The sequence below is a fragment of the Sarcophilus harrisii genome, chromosome 6 (assembly GCF_902635505.1).
Source record: "Sarcophilus harrisii chromosome 6, mSarHar1.11, whole genome shotgun sequence".
NCBI lineage: Eukaryota > Metazoa > Chordata > Mammalia > Dasyuromorphia > Dasyuridae > Sarcophilus > Sarcophilus harrisii.
The window spans coordinates 149,721,381-149,744,749 of NC_045431.1; the positions used below are offsets into that span (position 1 = coordinate 149,721,381).

The following is a 23,369-nucleotide window of genomic DNA, read 5'->3' on the forward strand; positions in this document are numbered from 1 at the left end:
ATTTCTCTATAAAACCTACTTATGGGCCATCCCATGACTGCTACTTTTCTTTGGATCAGCCTGCAAAGTACTCTAAAGACATCTTTCCCCTTCCTCTTCCTTTTTCCCCCCTTATCCCCTTCTCCTTCTCTTTCCCTCATGCTACATGGTATCTTCCCTAACTCCACTATGCTTCCCAACCTCATTTCTCTTGCTTATAGCTAACTAACTCTTTTAGGGTGCTAAATCCCTTTCAAGATTTAGCCTGCCAGCTAAGGGCATGCCCTAACCTCATGGGGTACTTCCCTTTTTACTGGATAATTGTGAGTTCCACGGAGGAACTTGTCTTTCATATCCTTTCCCACTCTATTTCATATTTACTATTCCCAGTGTCTATGGTATCCCTTCATTTTGTCTGTAACCTATTTCCCTAAATAAATCTAGCTTTTGCCAAAGAGAATAGCTATTGTGAATTCTTCACATGACCAGGACCTCAACTTTTGGTCCCTGACATCCTTTGGTGACAATCCCCACATCATAGATCCCCATCAATAGATCACATCAGTAGGTGTTAAATAAATGCTAAATATTATTATTAAGATTGGTATAGCATTAAACGATTAAGAAATTGTAGTAGTATTCTCTTAGCTTATCGTGGATGCCTGGCACATACTAGATGCTTAATAAGTGTTTATTTATTGACTTAATTGATTAATTTGCTATGTCATTTACTATGTCCATCCTTGAACATCGAAGATGTTTCCAACTAAAATATTTTTAAGGAATATTTTGTAATTAAATTTATATCAATATTGGGAGTGCTTCAGTAGATTGATCCTCAAATATGTCTGTCCACCAGTAAGAGGACCTGATTTTTATCTGACTTCCTCCTTCCTTACTCCTCAATTCCCTGTATCTGATCTCAAAATCCTCTTAAGAAATGTCTTTGTGCATTTTATAATTATTTTGAATTGTGTCTTCCTGTCTATCTTTTTCTCTTGGATTTAATTGTTAGATAGAAATGCTGCTGATTTTTGAAGTTTTATTTTGTAGTTCCACCACCACCTACATTTAGTAGGAACAAGGACTTTGTAGGGTCACAGGTATAGGGACGAGAGCTTCATTTTATCAAGGAATCTGGTGAGTTAAATTCCTTAACCAGGGTGTCAGAGAGATAAGTAACACTTTGGTTCTTTAATATCTGAGCAATTGCATTTTTCCATTTTTAACCCACTGGTTACTTGCCCTTGAGAGGACAACATTTCTGTCCCAAAGAAACTTATTTATAGAAAACTTTAAGATATTTTAATCTCATTTTCCCCCCTCACAAAGCAGAATCTGTAACTCTTAATCTCCATAGACCTCACTAACTCAGGCTATGAAATCATAAATGCTTCCTGACTAAAATGGAGATGTCAGTCATCAACCTTCAAAGAAGGGTTTTTCTGACCCAAAATGTTTTCGTTTCGAGTTTCTGGAAAGAAACGGGAAGCAGTACATCAGTACTGGTGAGAGTAAACAGCTCACAATCAGGACGAATTCAGAAAATCGGAAAAAAGGTGAAGGAAAGTCAACTTCATTCGCACAAACCCTTTAAACAGAGCAAACAAGAGCGATGGAGCTTTGCTCCCATAAGGACTTTGTCCCTCCCTGGAGCGAGAAGCCGGCTGGTGAGCAATCGGTCTGCATTGTCATCAGAGCCAATTGCAGAAGACCTCACAAAACGCTGCCCTGCGGAAGGGGCGGAAGAAGCCTTTCTCCGCCGTGTTTGTTTCTCTGATTGAGGAGCTTCCTAGCTCGAGGCGCTGATCTACTGGAGAGCTTTTTGCTGCTAGAATGTACGTCGTTTTGGAACTTCTTCTGCTTCTTCCTATTCTGATTTATTCCACCCTCGAATCTTTCGTGAAGTTTTTTATTCCTAAGAAGAGAAAATCAGTCAGTGGAGAAATTGTACTTATTACTGGAGCTGGTCATGGAATTGGGAGACTCACTGCTTATGAATTTGCCAAACTTAAAAGCAAACTGGTTCTGTGGGATATCAATAAGGTAATAGCACTATTCTGTTTTTAAACCTTTTGCAGGAATGAACCTTATAACCTTAACATCCCAGTAAAGCAGGTATGTAGAATGATTTTTATTGCATAGTTGGAAGAAAAATAAATATAGAGCAGTTAAATGTGTTTTTTTAGGGTCATGTGATAAGCAGAGAAGCCATAATTCCTAGTTCTTAATCCTGGGCTCGGTCCACCAGTAATAAAACACGATTTTATTCATCTGACTTCCTCCTCCCCTACTCCTCAGTTCCCTGTATCTGATCTCAAAGATCCTCTTATTTTAAGGATTCCACATTCATCCCTTGCCCAGATGCAAGGAGTGAGAGACGCCAGTCTCTTAAGCGTCTTGTTCCAGCCTGAAGAAAAAGAATTTGGTCCTACGGTCATTAGTATCTTTGATACAGTTCTTACTTTACTCACAGGTGCCATGAAGCTCTCAGTAAGATTAACTAAGATTTCGTGTGCTTTGAGCTTTTCTGGCACTGGCTTTGTTATTAGAGAATCAGGATTCAACGTTCCTCTTTTGATGCTTGTGAGCTTGAGCAAGTCACATAACGCCCCTGCATTTCCTTTTCTTCTTTTGAAAATGGAAATGGGAAATGACGGGAGGGGAGTGGGGGTGGCAAATAACGGGAAGGTGTACTGGTTTCTGAGATCCTTTAGAAATCTAGACGAAACCACAGAAATCCTGTAAAATACAATGGAATACCTTTTAAATAAAAACCTATTTGTGCTTACTGATGAAAAGAATAGTATGTCATGATTATGCCCCCAAGCACACAAAGAAAGCCTAAAGCTGACCTTTTTTTCAGATTTCTCCTTGCCTACTTTGTTAAATGCCTTACCTTCTAGAAGCAATAAATAACGACTTATGGGTCATACTTTTTGTTGAGTATGTTGTTCTCCATATCCTAGTAGAGAACCAGGTTTAGGGTGAGGAGTACTGATTGACCTTGCCCAAACCAACTTTTCAGGTGTACCAAGGGTTGCTTACCAAGGGTTGTGGATGGTTACATTTTAAGGCCTGGGACATAACTCTACCCTTCTGAGTTCAACCTATGGAGTTCCTGTGTTGGGGTCAGAATATGATAATTCCAACTTTAAAGTGGGACAGAGTGATCCAAAACAAGATTTGAGGTAACTTTTTTTATTTCACTCGGCTGGGAGGATCACTACCTCCCCAACCAAAATGCATTAATCTTAGAGATTTGTAGTTGGGTATGTTTTACTCATAGCCATGGAGCCATGAAAACAAGTTTAGGGAGAGTTTAATGATCTGTGCATTATCATTAATGATAATGTGCTGCCTGAAACATTGTTTATCATTTAATCCATCTCACATTTTACAAAAAGGGTAACTTCAGAAATATTAAGTGACAGTTAAGGCAGCATAGTAAACCAGAGTGAGATTTAAGCCCAGATCCTCTGATTTTTTAGATTCATTATTCTATTCTCAATATCACAATAATTATACTAGTTCTGACTCACTCATTGCAATTTAGTACATTTTCATTGTTTTTTAAAATAATGTCTTTTCAGGCAGTTATAAATATTGACTAAATTAACAGTAAATTTTGCACTTGTCAGTTCTGGAAACATCCTTTCAAAAACTATGGTTGACCTAAATATAAACTGACCCCAGCCTTAAACAGATTATTACTTTAAAAAAAAAAAAAAAAGGTTTTTTTTAAAATTGCTTAAATGTAATGCTATATTATGAATATTTTGTGTGAATTGTTAACAGGAAATAATAGTCCAATGAAATGTTTTTTCTAAAATTACTGTAATTTTTCTAAGGCTGATATTGTAACTGGAGTAAATTTAATCTCCTTACCCCCCTGTATTTTATAACAGAATTAATCACATTTTACTCTCTAAAAGATCTAGAATATAGTCTAAAATGGTAGTTTTCAAACTTTTTGTAATAGAGGAATACTTTAAACAAAATTTTGGAGGAACTCTTGTAAAATATTTTTTAAAAGATTTTATTTAAATGCTTTCTACTAATGATTTCAAATAATACAGGGCTCATTTTAAAAGTTGTTGTTTTTTTTAAAATCATGATTTTATTATGAATCTAACAGTATTGTACTCTGTGAATATCATTGTTTGCTACCAAAAAAATCTTATATTTGGAAACCTGTCTTGCAATATTTTATTTCGCTTTGACACATAGAAGAATTGAGTTACCTGAGGGAAGGGGATAGAATTGTAAGGCTCAAAAAGAACTGGGGAGAAAAAAGCCCTAAGCAGAGGAAAAATTGCTTGTGTGCTTAGTCCTTATCGAAATGTCTGGCACAAAGTAGGTGTTAGGAAGTGATGCTGACTGATTTATTGAATAGTAAAGAGAGTTTACCCACAGCCATTAAATTAGTGGCATCATAATTTAGAAACAAAAGATTAGAGATGAAGAACCTTTAAAGGGGCCATAGAGGTCAACTAGCCCTACCTCCTCAATTTCCAGATGAGGAAAATGAGGCCCAGAAAAATTAAATTATTTGTCTATTATCCCACAAGTCATAAGTGTCCATTCAAATCCAAGTCTTCTGATTCCAAACTCAGCACTATACTGACCCTGTAAACCAATTTTTAAAAAATCTAATAATAGGATAATAATTATATAAAAAGATACTAATCATTTAAAGAGCCTACTGCCAAGATATTTCAACATTAACATGTTCATCCTCCATTTGGGGGCACAGTCATTGATTCAGTTCCATTTAAAAGACAACTTTTCAGTAATGTCATCAAGTTTGATCATCTCCAATAACTCCCCATATTGACAGAACACAAAAATTGTGTGGGACTAATAGGGTGTTTTGCCATGTGTACGTTGCAGTCCCCTTCTCTATAGGATTCTTTCAACTACTTCCAAGAAGTTTTTATAAAATTCATTTTGAAAGAATTTCTAATGAAATTTCAGTTCTAAAGAAAGTATTTTTTTAAAAGATTTTAAAAGCATGCAGAATTTGATTACTCTTTATCTTCACTCTTGCTCTGGCCCTTCCTTCTATGCCATTCATTCTCTTTTCCTTACAAGAGAAAAAATTTGTGACCCTACACAATTTAGTTTAATTCAGTAAGCATCAATTCAATGTCTACTATTTGTAAAGTACTTGTACTAGGTTGAAGATTCAAAGATTAAAAAAAGAAACAGTCTCTACTCACCTGAAGATCCAAGTCTATGGAGGAGGCTTGGTAAACAAGTATTTGTTTAACTAAATAATAAAAATATTGACTAGAGATAGAGTAATTTCAGGAGAAAGAAGAGCAATAACCACTAGGTCTGATCAGAAAAGATCTTACCACCCTAGGTGGTGGTAACTGAGCTGAGCAAGGTTGGGACTTTTAAGGGACAGAGATGAGGAAAGGAGAGCCAATGTAGGAGCAGACTGCAGAAAAGTACTAGGAGGGAGATGAAATGTAATCAATGAGAACCAGTAAACAGGTGAGTTTGACTGGGACATAAGCTACATAGGGATGTAAAATTCAGCTAGCTTGGAAAGTGAAGCTAGAGTCAGATTGTAAAGTCCCTTAAAGATCAAATAGGAGGTTTGGAGCCACAAACAATATATTGTATTACTTTGTTGAGTAATTATAGCCTCAAACAGCCAATACTTATCTTTCTAAGCAATAGGTTTAGAGAAGGGCATTGAGACTTCACATTCTACATTTAGAATAGAGTTAATTTTTTAAATGTTATTTTTTTATTTTTAAAATGTTTTTATAGATTGCCAAATCCATTTAAATAAAATTGCTAACTTCATTTTCAATGATCAAAATACAATGTGGTAATAATTTGAATTCTAGCCTCACCTCTTTTGTCTTTGATTACAGCATGGAATTGAGGAGACAGCTGCAGAATGCAGAAAATTGGGTGCAAGAGCTCATGCTTATGTGGTAGACTGCAGTAACAAAGAAGACATTTACAATTATGCAAAGAAGGTAATAATTTATGTGTAATATAGATGAATATGCCATCTAACTTAGATTGACTGGCTTATTTGTGACATATATAGAAAGCTGACCTGAATTCTAGCCTACCTTGTCTAGAGAGATTTCTATTTCCACATTTGTAAAGAGTAGGAGGAAGTCAAAGGATGTACCCCTAGCGTATCTCCTATCATTAGGAGGAAATTAACAGGTAGAATCTTGGACATTTTTGGCTGGGTGATCCTTTACTCTCCTATCTCCAAGAGGAGTATTGGGCTAAAATTATAAATCTATTACAGTTCGTGTGTGTGTGTGTGTGTGTGTGTGTGTATGTGTAGTCTAGGGGTCTAAAATGGTTCAAAATAAAATTGACTTTCCCTGACAGCACACAAGGGAGCTTACTCTTGCCAGCTTTGCTCTGTCCCACAAAATTCTACTTTGTAAAAGAAATGTATGTTGAACTATACATGAAGTAGATATATTTCTTCAAGCAAACAATAAGCAGAGGTGAGGAAATTATCCAGATTAGGACAAATCTCAGTTCAACCAAGGAGAGAACAGCTTCAATGTAAGCACCAAAAATCAAAGGATAGGTTCTCCAGATATGTGTATGTAATCATTCAAAAGTTCAAGCTTTGTCTCTCATTTGTCAGTCTCTTTCCACTCTTCTCTCTCCTCTGAAATTTGTCCAAAATGAGGTAGTGTTGCTATATCAGCTGTCTCTTAGTCAGGAAATTTCTGAAGAGAATTCTGAAATGGATAATCCAAAATACCAGAGGTATTTTAGAAGTTTTCAGATCTTAAAGTTTAAAAGTTCTAAAGGATTAGATCTTTTAGCCCAATCATCTTTATTTTACAAATGAAATAGAGAACAGAGAAGTGATAGAATTTGTGGAAGATCATACACATACAGGGCTGTATGGAGTGTTCAGGAAAGACTAACACCTCTGGTATGAGGGTTTGCTGAGCACTTTTCAGGGGTGTTCATCTATCTTTGTTGTCCACCTGTCATCCGATTTTCACCTGTGGCTTCAAACTGTCTCCGCAGATGGGCTAAACCAGGTTGAGGGTAACCAATAAGCCTCATGCCATTGAATTGGGATAAAGATATCTATGTATGTGAAAACTTCCCTTGGCAGAATGGATGCATGAGAACAATTTTTTTGCAACAGCCATACAAACAGCTGAAACAAGTTCTGTGGAGCACTTAGAGCAGGGATCCTCAAACTTTTAAAATAGGGGCCAGTTCACTGTCCCTCAGACTGTTGGAGGGCCGGGCCATAGTAAAAACAAAAACTTTGTTTTGTGGGCCTTTAAATAAAGAAACTTCATAGCCCTGGGTAAGAGGGATAATCGTCCTCAGCTGCTGCATCTGGCCCGTGGGCTGTAGTTTGAGGACCCCTGACTTAGAGCATCAAAGATGCCAAAGTCATGCATTGCATCCCAGGCCATTCCCAATTTTCTTGACTTTTGTCCTGACAAAATGACTCTAGAAGAGAGAGTGAGGTTGATGACTATGTGTAATTCTGCCTCACTTAAATCCAATCCAGATACCTAACTTATATTGTAGATAGTTCTATTTTAAGGAAATAATAGTTAACTCACTATTCAGTTCTATGTAATAATGAGTCACATTTTATAGGATTTTACTCTGTATAAATATATACATATATGTTATTATAAGTTAAATAACTATAGAGAGCAAATTCTAATAAACTCATTATGTAAGATAATGTTTGTGACAGTTATCAACTATAATTTGTGTAAGCTACTGCTTATTAAAATCTATTGTTGAAATTATTTTGGCTTCTTAGGAAGAAAGACACAGAGACTGAGACCCATTTCTGCTTTTTTATTGTAGTATGTTGCTTTTCAAAGCTGACTGTATAGAATCAAGGAGTCTTAAACTGAGGTAGAAGCTTTGAAATTGCCCATTCAAGTTATTTGATTTGTACAAATGAGGAAATTAGTGACCAAAGAGTGGAAGTAATTTGTTCAAGGTCATGCAGGTAGGAAAAAATTGACAGAGCCAGGGTGTAAAGGTAGAGTCTTCGTGTTCTAGATAAATCATGTTTCTTTCTACTACATCTCACTGCCATTCTCATAGTTCTTTTTTTTTATATATATATCAGAAATATTGATATACTCTTAATTATTAACTTTAACAGTTGTTACATCTTTATGGATATTAAAACCTCTTATATGAATCATTAAAGCAGAAGCTTTTCTAGATAAGATAATTTTTTAGCTAGTTCTCCCTGTACTCAAAACTTTTCAAAATGTTTCTGATGAATATATTCCTAAAATGTTTCATAATGTATATGTGTACTCTGGTCCTCACTGAATATTTATCATTGTGTTAAAGATGCAGATGTAAATATAAATATAGAGGACCAGAGACCCAGGGCTAAATATGGTATTGGTATATAAATATTGGTATTAGTATATGGTAATTGAACAACTGTCTACAATGAATATTTACCAAGACCACCAAACCATTCTAATTGGCAACAGTTACTTGTGAATACATGTATAAATACTTTTAAGATCATTGAGATAGATCATTCTGTTGACCTCCTTCTTCCTTTTCAACCATTTCTTCTCCAACACATTGTTTGTTTTAGATGGTGTCTTCAAGGACTATATAACTGAAATGAAGCTACCTTTTCTTGCCCCTCAGATTTCAGAGCTATTTGATTTTCTTTCTTTGTCACAAGATCTCTTCCTTTCCCATTTACAAGTATTTGTTGTTATGGGAGTTTTCACAGTTACTCACCAGTCAATACCTTTCAGCCAGATTTAAGAGTTTTTTAAGGTAAATGTTTCACTGTTCCCCAGGAGAGCTGAGGGAGCCTGGTTCTGGAGTTCAGATCTGAGAGCAGATATTTCAGATTGAAAGTGGACAGCAGCAATAAGCATTTGTTAAGTGCTTATTATGTGTCAAGCACCATACTAAAATCGGGGATAAAAATATAAATAGAAAGAAGCTGCCTTCAAAGAGATTATATTCTAATGAGAGAAGACAACACATGAAAGAAAAGAAGTCTGGGATGTTTGCAGGACAGATGCCAAGATACCTAGATTGAACCTGATTTCTTGATGAATTTTCTGGATCAACAACCACTCAAAATCATGTCTTATGAGCCCTAACCAATGTGTCTCTTCACTGAAAGATCTATAGTTCAAAGCAAACTATAAATCAAAAGTGAAATAAGTGATAGAGAAGAAGCTATCCTCCATGCACACAGTTTACTACACTAGCAGGGACATGCATTGAGCCTGTGAGGTCAGGGAGCATACATGGCCAAGGTATTTAACAATACAGGGTAACTGAGATTTTCTGGATATAGTAAAATCTGCTTTTTGCTGAGCTTCTCTTTCTTAGAGATAACAAATTTCTGTTTCACTTCTGCTGATCACTTTTGTCTCTTGGTCTTAAGCTTGTAGCCCTGGGAACTATCTGGAGTTCATTAGTCACTGCTCTCAGGCAGTTAGCTACAAAAGCCTATAGACATATTTTTAAAATATGACTTAAGATTTTTTTTTTGTGTGTGTGTGTGTGTGTGTGTGTGTGTGTGTGTGTGAATTTGACAAACACACCAAATTTAACTTTTCCAGCTCAGCACAGGAATGGTCTGAAATATAGTAGGTACTTAATAAATGTTTGCTCATTTTACTGAGCTCACTAAAAACATAAGATCTTTTGTTCTCTAGCCATATCCATTCTTGAGAAGTTGAGTTTTTGAACCTAAATTTGAGACTTTGTAATTATACCTATTAAATTTCATGTTTTCACATTTATACCAGTGCTACTTGAACCTGTCAAGACCCTTGTAAATCCTAATAAAATGTAGTAGCTCCCTTGGTGTCACCTGCACATTTAGTAAATATTCTATAAATTAATTTTTTTAAAATAGTCAACAGCATTGGAACCAAACACAAATTTTTGGCTCACTCAACTGAAGGCCTCCTTCCAAGTTTATATCAAACTCTTAATGATTGCTCTGTATCTGGTCCACATCTCTTTCCATCTTTTCCACAAGAATAATGTGAGATATTAAAGTATTTCAAATGCTTTACTAAAAAATCTAAGTAAAATGTATCTACAGTATTACTTTGGTCTACTAGTTTTTTAATCCTTTTTTTTTTTTTAAAGGAAAAGAGATGTCTGGCACAGCAAGCTTTTGATGAAGCTGGGCTAGGTCTCTTAGATTGTCTCTTCTTTTGTTGGATGTTCCCTAATTATCTCTTTAACGATCTATTCTAGAATTTCCCCATCAATCAATTCCAATTCATCAGGCCTAGGGTTTGCAGAATATGTTCTCTTTTCCATTTTGACAAGCGGAGGACATTTGTCCTCTCTTCCTGCAGGGCCTCTCGTGTGTTCCATAACTTTTGGATGTCACTGGCAATGGCTCAGCAACCTGTCCTTCAGTTTTGTTTTGTTTTTTCAATACCAAGGGATAGAGTTCATCTGGTCCAGATGACTTGAATCCATTGAGGATTACTGAGTGCTTTCCTTATTTGTCATTACTATTAACTCCTTTATAGCCATTTTTACTCTGTCTTTTCTGTGTGCAGCTCATTTTCCTCGAAAGAGAAATTAGAAGCAAACTTAAAGCTAAGTAACTGAGCCCTATCTCTGTTGATCTTATCCTAGTCACCCCAAGAAAACAGCCACAAGTGTCCTAGTCCCTTCTTTGTTTTTCTTCTTTCCTGTAATAAAGAAAAAACAAAAAAGCAAACTCTCTTTTTATTGTCCTCAGTTTCCCTCACCATTTTTAACTTATTGTGAGCTGTAGGACTCCTGAAATTATTCTTACATAACTGCTATATTTATATATTCATCCTCTATTCTCTCTCTTTGCTGTCTTCTTCATACACATCTTTTAATTTCTAATTTTTTAAATAATTTTTATTCCAAATTTAAACTTGAAAAAACTGAGCACAAAAAAAGAGGATTGTATATGAAACCATTAAGCACCATTTCCTATGACTTGATTTTTTAAAAATTATACAATATCTTTCGATTTTCAGAACTGCTCTGCTTATCTGTTTCCTTTCTTCTTTGTGTTTAAAAAATGTCCCAATAACCCTCTTTTTTAATGACATTATTGTAGCTGATTTCCTTTCTTGTCAAAACATCTTGCCCAAATTAAACATTGCAGGGAAGTGAGAAGAATCTTGTAACAAATAAACATAGCCAAGTAAAATAAAAGATAATTGTGTAAACCTAGGAATTTTTTATACCTGAAAGAAAAATATATTATTCTAGAGGTATTGTTTTGGTAATCATTATATCTATTCCTATGTTTAGTAACTCTTTAATAAAATTTTCATTTACTTTATTTTTAAAAGGTGAAAGCAGAAGTAGGAGATGTTAGCATCTTAGTGAATAATGCTGGTGTAGTCTACACTGCAGATTTATTTTCCACTCAGGACCCTCAGATTGAAAAAACATTCGAAGTCAATGTTTTGGCTCATTTCTGGGTAAGTATAATTTATTTTATAAAATCATTTCATTTGAAATTGTCCGAAGGCCAGACTTACAGGGGCATTTTAGAAAGAACAGAAACTAGTCAGAACTGATTATCAGAGCTGAACATATAATCTGGATTCTTTTCAGTTCAACACAGCCACACTTTATGAGTTCAGAGTATACTACATGTATACTAGCTACTTAATGCTAAATTTCTTAAAACAAGAATAAAGAGCCTGTATCCCCAAAGAGCTTACATTCTACTGAAATTTCCCTCTATCATATACACAGAAAAATAAATACAAATATAGCACGACCTTTGAGGTGTTTATTTCAACTACCATTCTCATTAAGTCAGCCCCCTCCACCCCCAGGAGATTTCCCTCTTTCTCTCAGAGTTCTAGGAATAGCTTTTCTAGAGATTAGCTTTCTAATATTGAAGCTTGAAGGCCCCACTAGTGTGCTTCCTTCTATAATTATCTATAATTATCCTATCTATAATTATCTCTGATCAGGTGATCAGAGAACCAATTTAATCATTCAGCCTTAAGTAGTTTATCCTGTCCCCATTGTAGCTTATCAATTTATTAGTTAGGCTGTCAATAATCATCAAATTGGATCAATGACAAAGAGCCTGAATGAGGACAGGCAGGGCTTTTAAAATCAATTTTAAGTAGTTTTTTAAAAGGATTATTTACTAAAGTAGTATAGTAGAAATAGTTGTTACAAAACATTCTATCCCCATTTCTAGGTACCACTCCCCCACTCCTGAAAACAAAAAAAACTTTGGGTCTCTCATAAATGCAGAGTTTAAAGAAAATAGACTCAATTTTGGAAAGCATATTTGGCAGAGGAATGACTTGCATTTCCTAGCTACTGGAAGATCTTTCGCCCAACTTTGTTGATGGTTCTGGAAGTTCTTAGATATGATTTGGTTTCTTGGCTCACAAAACAGATGGTACTTTCAACTAATGAATGTATGGAAACCAATGGAAAGATGGAAAGTCCAATATCTTTAACATCATTCTAATCTTGTAAGATTCTCCTCTGATCAAAAAGGTGGTTGGGGGGAGAAGGGAAGGAAGTAAAAAAGGAAATAAGCATTTTTTGAAATCCCACCATATATCAGTGGCTTTTTTAAAGCCACTATGTACTATGTCCTTAGCATTTTACAAATATTATCTCATTTGGTCCTCAGATAACCCCATAAAGTAGGTACTGTTATTATCTCCATTTTACAGATGGAAACTGAAATAGGTTAAATGATTTGCCCAAGAGGCACATAGCTAGTAAATGTTTGAGGTAGATTTGAACTCAGATTTTCCTGATTCCAATGCCATCTAGCTGCAAAAATCGGTTGAGGAATATAGGTAATATTAAGCCAAAGATAGAGCACATTTTCCTTCTCAGGAGTTTACCAGAACACCATGCTTGCTCTGATTCTTAGTTGATTCTTAATCTTTTTTCCTGGCTAATTGTGACATTTTTTTCTTTGACCTAGAAACTCTGGGTTTTGGCTATGACATTCTTGAAAGTTTTATTTGAAATTTTCTTCCAGATGGTAATTTATTTTCCCTTTGTCCAGTGATTCTATTAGATCTTGATAGTGCTTGGTAATAATTTCTTGTGTTTAGGCATTTGGAGTGTTAGGGGGATAAGGTGAGACATGATTTCCAGGTAATCTAATGATTTTTTTTTATCTTTTCTTGACCAAGAAAAGGTCCAAGGTCATATGTGTGTATATATAAATTTATGTGTGTATTTATGTATGTATGTATATCTTACATTTTCTTTTTTTTTTTTTTTTCTAGTTATCCCTATTCTTTTTTCTTCTTTTTCTAACTTACTGTATGATTTCTCACCTGATAGTATCCCTTGGATCTGCTTTATCATTCACTGGAGGAAAAGTATCCAGTTCCTTTTTTTTTTTTTTTTTTTTCAGAAAGTTTCAGATTTATTTTATCAGGTAGCTAATGAATCTTTTCTTCCCTTCCTTTCTGTGTCATGTACTTCCATTCTTTGACTACCTATAACAGATTAGGATTTCCCACTCCCTCTTAAGAACTTTTTACCCCTTTATGTTACATTGTAAAATCCTTCTTCTATTTTTGCTTTTGCTAAGTAATGTATCATGAAATAGCATTATTTATAGATTATCTAGTCTTTTAAGTTTAAATATTTGCTAACATTAATAATTCAAAATAATTACAATTTCATCAATGCAGGTGATCCCATGTAATTCTCAACCATTCTATGCCTTTGTGACTTAATATGGCCCCACTAAATTCATCACATATTAGGTAACTCTGTGAGAATGAGTTTATATGAATTTAGTAAGGCCTTTGGACTACCGTCTATTAAAATGACCCTTTCTTTTTTTTTTCCCTGAGCTTAAGTCTCTCCATATTTATTTATTTATTTGTTTATTTTTTATTATTAAAGCTTTTTATTTACAAAGCATATGCATGGGTAATTTTTCCAACATTGACTCTTGCATAACCTTTTGTTCCAAATTTTCTCCTCCTTCTTCCTACCCCATCCCCTAGCTCGCCTGTAGTCCAATATATGTTAAAAAGTTGAAATACATGTTAGATCTAATATATGTATACATATTTATACAGTTATCTTGTTGCACAAGAAAAATCAGGTCAAGAAGGAAGAAAAAGAAAAACTGAGAAAGAAAACAAAATGCAAGCAAATAACAACAGAGAGAGTGAGAATGCTATGTTGTGTTCCACACTCTGTTCCCATGGTTCTCTCTCTGGGTATAAATGACTCTCTTCATCACTGCAAAATGACCTTTTCTTGAAACCTTTTCCTCTTGATACCTCCTAGAACTTATGCTTCATTGGCATATTCTTGAGAATATACTCTATGCCATAGTAAGATAAGATTAACTAAAAAGAAATATTTGAAATTTTAAAAAACATTTTCAGTCACAATTCTAAGTAGATCTATTTTGCATGGGGAAATTCAAGTACAAAGAAGGTAAATCAAAGTTAGAGGCAGAGGCAAGATAGATGCTTAGATTTTTTAGATTTTCTTATGTTGTTTAATTTTTTACACTATACAAGCTAACCAAGTATAACCTACATTTATCATTCATTTTTATTTAACATAATGTTTGATCTTGTCAAATTGTGAAAATATTAATTTTTTAAATCTCTACAATCATGTTATGAATAGATAATATCTTTTTTTTCCTTTAAAAAAAACTAAAAAACTTGATTCAAGACTACAAAAGCATTTCTTCCTGCAATGATGAAGAACAATCATGGCCATATTGTGACAGTGGCTTCAGCTGCAGGACATACAGTGGTCCCCTTCTTATTGGCTTATTGGTATGTTAGAAACTTATTTTTCTCATTTTTATTTTGTTTCTTGATTATTGTATATTGTTTCCCCAGTTACTTAACAAAAAGTATTTTTACTGTTAATAGTTACGAGATAGCTAATTTGAAGTGACAGTCACATGAAGTCATTTTTATCATGGGTATTATGTACATGTAAAAACTCTTTCTAGGTTTCCCTACTAAAATACTAGTGATGTATGAAAAGGCAATAATCCATTTCCAAATAAGACAAATCTAATAACATTTCTCATCCCTTTCAACATTGTTCTTTACTCTCAAGAAAGTTCTGATGAGTGAACCATTGATTACATATATGGGGTATAGATTGTGGATCTCTTGCATTCCAGTGTATACCACTACAAGGAAATAATCAATGTGTATCCATTTATTAAGGGCTAGTATAATGAAGTAGTTTTCCCTGCTATCTTGAATATCTTGCTATCAGCTATGCTATGACTGCTAAGAATAAAAGAATAGCCAAATATAAGACTATGGAATAGCATAGGCTTGTGTTGTCTGCTTTCCCTTTGTTGCAAGAACTAACATTTTAATTCAATGTTATGCCAAAAGTGCAGAAAGCACACTAGCAGAGTAGGAGGTACACATTCCCTAAGCCAATCCAACCTCCTTTGCTAAGGAAGCATTTACAATTATAATCTGAAAATACTTTGAAATTTTTGATCAAGTCTTGACCTACTTGAATTGACCTTCTATCTGCTGAAACAAAGACATAGAGATTAAGGAGGAGCACCTGGAAGAGATAAAGTTGTAATTGAGTGACTGGTTAAAGTGAACAATTCTCCTAATCTTCTAAACGTACCCCAGGAGCTCCCAATATTGAAGAGTTCTCAAGTTTGGAATCAGTGAATCCTCCTTTTTGATTGATGCTCAATATCCCTTTTCTGACAGTGATTAGGAGATATTTCTCTTGAACAAAAAAAAAAAAAATTGAAGACTAAGACTAAATATTTTCATTATCTGCAATTGGATAGCAGCACCTTTCCTGTGTTTCTTTTTACAGTTATGGGATTTGCTTTCAACAGAGCTTTGGAAGACTGAAGAGCATCATTTCTACATTTCTCTTATGAAAATACCTACACACAAAAAAAGGCATCTCATCCTAGATCCTGGGAAGCACCACTTTAAGCTTTAATCTCCAGAATTCTTTATGATAGTGGATATGTTACTATAGTTTTACCATTCTTTCACTCCTATCTTCCTTGGTAATGATGAGCAATCATAATCTCACATTTTAGTAGATCGTTTCATGAGTTGATATTATTGAACAAATCATAACCTGCTGCCAGTTCCTAGATGGTCTGTCACTGGGTCTGTAGTCAGTGCTTTCCTACCACAGAAAGACCTTCCAGAAATTGTATTCCACTGACCATTTTTGAGAATCCAAGATCATTAATAAGTCATCAGCATTAAGGAAAACAAAGTTTATCGAATATACTGGAGTACAATGAGCAATCTACTACAGTAGTAACCTCCTGTGACAATTACAATATGACTTTAAGTCATCATTAGGGCATTGATGCCATTTTCTTACAATATGGCTATATTTCTGACCTACAAAATAACTGCCTTAGTGAATAATTCATCCACAGAGTCCTGTTGTGTTGCTTCACCATAATATCAAGGTGACCCTGGGTGCTAGAATGCTCTGCCAGGAGAGAACAAATTCCTAAAAATTCTGTCATGCTTGAAAGGTTAGTAAAATATAGTCCTACTGATAGACATTGTCTACTTTCCAAATCCTAACCTAATTAAGATATGAAAGATTTATCAACAGGTGCTAGTCATTTGGTGATGAGTTCTTTGCCAATGAAATAATGAAATTATCAGTCTTATGAGCAGTTCCATGGAACTTTTGCCATGACAGAAACATTACTAGGAATTATACCATTTTTAAAGCATATATAACCAATAACTTAATTGTTGGTACCATAGATGTGGGGTTCTTGTCCAGGGATCAGATATACTACTGCAGTGCAATTAATATTAATATTGATATTTTGACTATAAGTGAAACCAGAGAACAAAAGGAAAATTATAGCTGAGTAAAAAGATAGCTCCCAGATCCTCCTGGGACAGACAAGTAAAAGAACTGGATCTGTCATGAGGCCAAGTAAGCAAAAGCATTATCTCATGAGATTCTTAATTATCTTGTATTGCAATACTTATAATAGGTTCTTAAGATCATAGGTTTAAAGCTGGAAGGGACAACAGGGGTTATTGAGTCTATATCCTTCAGAGGCACAGAGAGATTAAAAAACTTGTCTAAAATCACACGGCCAATAAGCATCTCATACAAGATCTAGACCCAAGTCAGCCTGATGTCATATTCAGTGCTCTGTGAATCATATATGCCTCTAGATAACTAGCTGTCAAGTCAAATCAATCAACAGATATTTATTAAATGATTACTATGTGGCAAGAATTATGCTAAGATTAAGGACATAAAGACAAAAGAGAAACTGTCTCTGCCCTTAGGAAATTTGCCATCTAGCTGAAGAGATAATGTGCACGTGTACATCTGATATACAGCAAGACACATACCAATCAGTCAGAAGGTAATATTGAAGAAAAAGGCACCAGAAAAACCTTCCTCTAGAAGGTGGCCCTTGAGTTGAGTCCTGAAGGAAACAGAAACTCTGGGAGGCAAAGGAGAGAAGACACTCTTCCAGGAGTGGGAATTGGCCAGTGAGCAAGACATGGAAACCCATGTCTGTACCATCAAGTTTTCGTGGCTATACCATAGACTGCAGAAAGAAAAGTAATGTGTAAGAACACTTGAAGAGGTACAAAGGGGCCAAACTGTGAAGAGCTTTAAATGCCAAATAGAAGAGTTTACAATTGGTCCAAAAAGACTGTCACACATCATACTTGAAGCTTATGTGCCAACATTTATTGAAGATAAAATAAAACTAAATAAACATTGAAATTTGAGGTCTCAAATCCAAAAGTGAGTGAACACAGGAAAATACAGAAGCCTTATTTTTTTTTATGATAAATCCATCTTCAAGAAGATAAGAAATTAAGACAAGTACCAAATAACACAACACAAAATGAATCTGAATATCCTCTAACACAACAGGTAACTAGTTTTTGATGTGGCAGTCACTTTTTAAAAACTGATCGATAAAAAGCAAATCACAGAGCAAGATAAAAAAGATAAAAATCAACACCAAATTAGAAGAATAAAAATTACATATTGCATGCAATTGAGTATCCTCCAAACTAACCAGTTTAAATAAACTGTTAATGCCACAAACAAAAAGAGAGAAATGGATAAAGTATATATTGATACAGATTATCATCTTCTCCTATGGAAGTTTTTAGCTGATGATAAATGTGGAAATGTGCTTAGAAAAATTGCACACATTTAACCTATATTGGATTTCTTGATGTCTAGGGAGGGAAGAGGGAATGAATAGTAAATGTTGAAAACTATCTTTGCATGTATTTTGAAAAATAAAATGCTATTATCATAAAAAAAGAAAATATAAAGAAATCATAAGAATAAAGATATTACAATAAAACATTTTTTAAAAGTTTAGCTGATATAAGTCAGTTACGACATTGAGGAGACCAAAAGGGCTTAATAACTACTTCATCCAGAAACTATTGCCTATGAAGCAAAGAGATACTACATCTGGATTAACATTGATTTAGAATGCAATCTTATTTGAAAAAATCTAATAGAGATGGAAAATAGAAGATTATGTGAAGTATTCTTTCTTCCTCCTTCCCTCCTTTCTTTTCTCCTACTCTCCCCTTCTCTTGGGAAATAATTGGTGTTAAGTGACTTGCCCTTAATCATATAGCTTGTAAGTATCTGAAGCTGTATTTGAATTCAGGCCCTCTCTGATTCTAGAACTAGTGCTCTAGCTATTGTACTACCTAGCTGCCTCCAGTATCACCTCATAAAACAGAAACAGTGCAAGGGAACACAGTTTTGTCTAAAGCTTGTGAAAGGGTTAGCCAGATCATCCCAAGATCATTTAAGGATCAAATTGGAAAGACAATGAATAGATGAAAAAGGAAAAGAATTATAAAGATTTTTATAACAAACTCTTTTCCCTCAATATTTGGAATCTAATATCACAGTCCTTGATAATGCTTTATGAGAAAGTAAAAATAATACTCAAAATGAAGATGAATTGAAGAGCTGGTGACTTAGACCAATTGTATACAAGGAGGAGATGAAACAAATTTTGAGCCAATAAGCATTGAAAGGTCAATTTTCAAAATGACTGAAATATCTCAGGATGATAAAATCATGGGTCTTACTGTTACTCCAAAAAATTGTGTGAGAAAATTCAAATATCTTATAGTTCTACTTTCCTATCTCCATAAAATTTTTATAAGAATAGCTGAATGCATTCTTTGAATGGGAATTCATTTGAAAAGGAAACCTACTGAATATCCTAGGAGGATTTTTGTGCATGGTATTCCATAGAACACCATATTTTATAGTTGCACAAGTTATTAAAAAGTGTATTCATTGATTGTTAGCTATTTGATTCAGTGGAGCAAAATACTGCCCTAAATAAACATAGTATCTCCTATAAAGTAATATTTCTTTAACTCTGTTACAAACAAAACAAAAGCAACTTACAAACAAAAATAATTTTATTTTGCCATCCTTTGATTCTTAGTATCAAACAAAGCATAAAATAGGTATTTGTTATTGTCATAGGAGATATAGCTAGTGAAGAACAGAAATAGAGATGGTGAAGTTTTCAAGATGTTTCTGTGGGTGACATTTTGATTACATCAAGTGAAAGAATATTTCAGAGAATCCTAAATGAGATCTATAGTTGCTGGAAAGTTTAGCCTAATTATTCATACAGGAAAGCTTAATTGGATAAAGAATGCCTACTGTCCAGATTATGATATTCAGTTGGATGGATTATCTATTTAGCTAGATTATCTATTTAGCTAGACTTTATGAACTGTATTTCTTGAAGAAATGTTTCAAGCAGATAGCTTGGTTCAATTAAACAAAATGAGAAGAGCAGATTGTATTGTCCTTACCATTCTTTTCAAGACTAAAACAAATTAAATTCTCTGAAACAAAGGTTCATCTTTTTCCGCAGTGATATTCTTATAATGATATTATTTAGCTATAAATCATGAAATACAATCTGTGAAGAATTGGAGGTGTAGGCTACCCAAGATTTATGATGGAACCATCAAAGATTATACAGGTGAAATGGCACAAATCACATGTTAGGGAGACGTATGATCAGAAAAGGAGATAGACTAGTCATGAACAAAGAGGGACATGGACAGTGCTTAGGCCCCACTGATATTCTGACATGGTCAGAAGATATGAGGAAAATCCCTAGTCCTATAAGTGACTGCCTTGAAGAGATTTGTGGGAGAATGAAGAAAAAAAATTCATAACATAGTAGGGCATTATTTGTTAAGAGTTATACCACCTGAGACATGTATAGACATGAATGTGAATTTTTAAAAGAGCATGTGATGTCGCAGAAATGATTTAGGAGAGATGTCGATGTTAAAATTGTTCCTTTTGTGTATTTTCTTCATCAGTTCAAGCAAATTTGCTGCTGTTGGATTTCATAGAGCTCTTACTGCAGAAATGGATGCCTTAGAAAAAAATGGAATCAAAACATCATGTCTCTGCCCCAATTTCATAAACACAGGCTTCATCAAAAATCCAAATAGCAGGTAGGTGTAAACTTAGAATAGTTAAAAAAAAAAAAAAGAAAAGAAACAGTAAGTTACTATGACCATCAGCTTCATGGAAATCACAACATCCTAGGTAAACTTTAGAGAAACTTGCCCAAGGATTTAGGTTTGGTATCATGTGGGAACATAGCTGACATAGGCAGGAAAAAAAAAAAAGTTCAGAAAATAATATCATGTAACAAGTGAATTTATTTACTATATCTTCTCTCCTCATTGGAACATGGAAGTTCATCCTACAGGTGAGTTCCAAGCTTCTCTTACCTATGTATATAACAGGTTTAGGAATTAATTTTTAACCCTGTTTGTTTCCTATATCCTCCCTTAGTTCTTAGCAATTATGACAAAATATTTTTCAAGCAAAGAAATAATATGTTTGACCTTATCAGAGATAGGACAAGCTCTATCTAGAACATGCCATTATCACAACTTACTTCAAGGGGAGATAGATGAAAGAATGAAGAAGTAACTACCAGGAGTCCAGAAAAAGACTGACGCAATAATGATAACAACAATAACAACAACAATGATGTGACATGGTTGCGGCACTGTTTAAGGAATGCTTTAAAGTTTGCAATCTGTTTTTGCAAACTGTTTTACATATTTTATCTTATTTAATCCTCAAGCACTACCCCTAATGATATAAGCAAGGAAATATAAGAAGCTGGTTCTAAAAGAGATTAATTAAAATCCATCTGTGTTGAGTAAGAATAGCCCTTTCTCTAAAGCTCTCCTATTTCAGCCCTCTAACAGAGATATTTTAAATAATATTTCACAACTTAGCTTCAAACTACCCCTGACCATAATCACTTAACTCTTAAATTTTCCAATAATTATAGACTTTCATAACTTGCTTCAGCCAAAATTCTGTCTTTATTATAGAAGAATGGCATACAATTCAACAACACTTTATATATCATATAAAGCATAGAAGGATAAAGCATTCTATAATAAAATTATATAGAATATCTTAGCTCATATTTGCTTAAGAGAATGTCACAAATATTAAAAATAGAGACAAGGGTCTACATTAATCCATCCCTTTTGTTCCTTCTAATACTAAGGAGCTGCTACTAGATGCATATAGGGACTTGAGTTTTATGTTCTCTCCCTTTTCTCTACCCAAATATGTAATTTGGAGTAAGGTCAGTCTTGAGAAACTTAGCTTCTAATTTATGAAGTGGAGGAGGAAAAGGTGCTGTTCTCATATTCTTGGACTTGTTAAGTCTACAGCTCAATGTCCCAGAAAAAAAACAATTACTTACAGCTTAAGTTATGGCTTCCAGGATTTTTTCAAAAAGAGAGATTAAAAAGATATTTGATTATACAATGTGAATCAGGTATGTGATAGATAAGAGAGAATTCTTTTGTGTTTAAACATAAAAGAAATACTAAGATTAGGACAGCAGATTTAGAGCTCTAAAGAACTTTAGAAGGGATCAAGACTAATCCTCTCATTATTAAAGTTAAGTAAATGAGGCACAAAGATATTGGTGTCAGAGACAGGATTTGAATTTGGTTTCCAAGTCCAGTGCTATCTCACTAGGGCACAAAAGTCACTCATAGCAAACATTAACAGAACAACTTAAAATAAGATTCAGGAACAGTTTATAACTAATTTTATAATCTGGTGGGGAAGCTGATACAGAAACCCCTCCAGAACAAAAAACAGGTTTAAATTTTTTTTATTAGGAACTTTACATTTTGTCTTGACTTTTTCCCTGTTCAGTTTTCTATCAATGTCTATGCATGAAGTGACCAGATTTGGATCAATAGTCTTCCTGGTAACTATCCTCTACAAAAATGCAGAGTTTTGCCTCCATTGATGGGACTTATGAACCTTTTGATCCCACAAAGTCACCTCCAAGCCTGAACATATCCTTCTTGAGATAAATATTCATCCACCCATTAAGTTATGAGTCCCTTGAGAGGAGAGACTGTTGTTGCTTTTCCCCCATGCTTACTTAGTACATTACATGGCATAGAGTAAGCACTTAATAAATGCTTCTTTATTGATCTAACATCAGGAAAAAACAAACACAAAAAAGAAAAAGACAGTTTAAGACCCAAGAATGGGTTTGCTTAATGTGAGTTCCCCTGCATAAGCTGCCATGATCAAAATGATGCTGGAGAGCAGAAAGACCGGCATTTTCCTAACCTTTTGGGGAAGTCTTGTAGTTACATGATGCCCCCTGAAAAGTCAGGGAAGAGACAGCTACTGGATATAGATTGTCCTGAGACTTAAAAAGATTGATAATTTACTTTTAAGGTCACACAGCTACTAAGTTGTAGAGGCAAGATTTGGATACAGGCCTTTCTGAGTTTGTCTACCATTCTATCCATATGCCATGGAACCTTTTATTTTTAAAGCACACACGCACACACACACACACAGAGTATATGTACATACACACATATATACATTGATAATAATACATGCATGTATATAATGTGTATGTCTTGAAATACACAATGTGTTATTGAAATCTGTAGTTTAGAATAAAGACAAGAAAGAATTTCATAATTAAAAGAACCCACAACTGACAATTTAAGATTAGAAAAAACTTAATTGCTTTGTAAACCAAAATGAGGGGAGATACTGGTTGGCTAATAGAACAAGTCTATAAGTCCAATAGGATTTTCTTGTACAATTTCTAGCCAAAACACAAAGAAAAAAAGAAGTTAACTATCAAGAGCAGTTTACTAAATTATAAGTTATTGCAACATAAAAAGTAACTGAAGCCAAGAAATTGTCTCAGCCAGGAACACTTGATTTCTTTGTGAAGAAGAGAGATATAAGAGTTAAGGGCAATACCAGTTTAAATACATGATCATTTTCAATTATTATAG

The 23,369-nt window shown here is 34.3% G+C and overlaps 1 protein-coding gene across 1 annotated transcript in view; it reads left to right on the forward strand.

The window, feature by feature from the left end:
• Positions 1–1,581: 1,581 nt before the first annotated feature.
• The window catches only part of HSD17B11 (hydroxysteroid 17-beta dehydrogenase 11), a 29,878-nt gene continuing 8,090 nt past the window's right edge, over positions 1,582–23,369 (forward strand). The window contains exons 1-5 of the mRNA XM_003774506.4: positions 1,582–2,025; positions 5,871–5,978; positions 11,325–11,456; positions 14,680–14,786; positions 20,364–20,501. Of these exons, the coding sequence (XP_003774554.1) occupies positions 1,816–2,025; positions 5,871–5,978; positions 11,325–11,456; positions 14,680–14,786; positions 20,364–20,501 (695 nt within the window). The 5' untranslated portion in view covers positions 1,582–1,815. The remainder of the gene's footprint in view (positions 2,026–5,870; positions 5,979–11,324; positions 11,457–14,679; positions 14,787–20,363; positions 20,502–23,369) is intronic.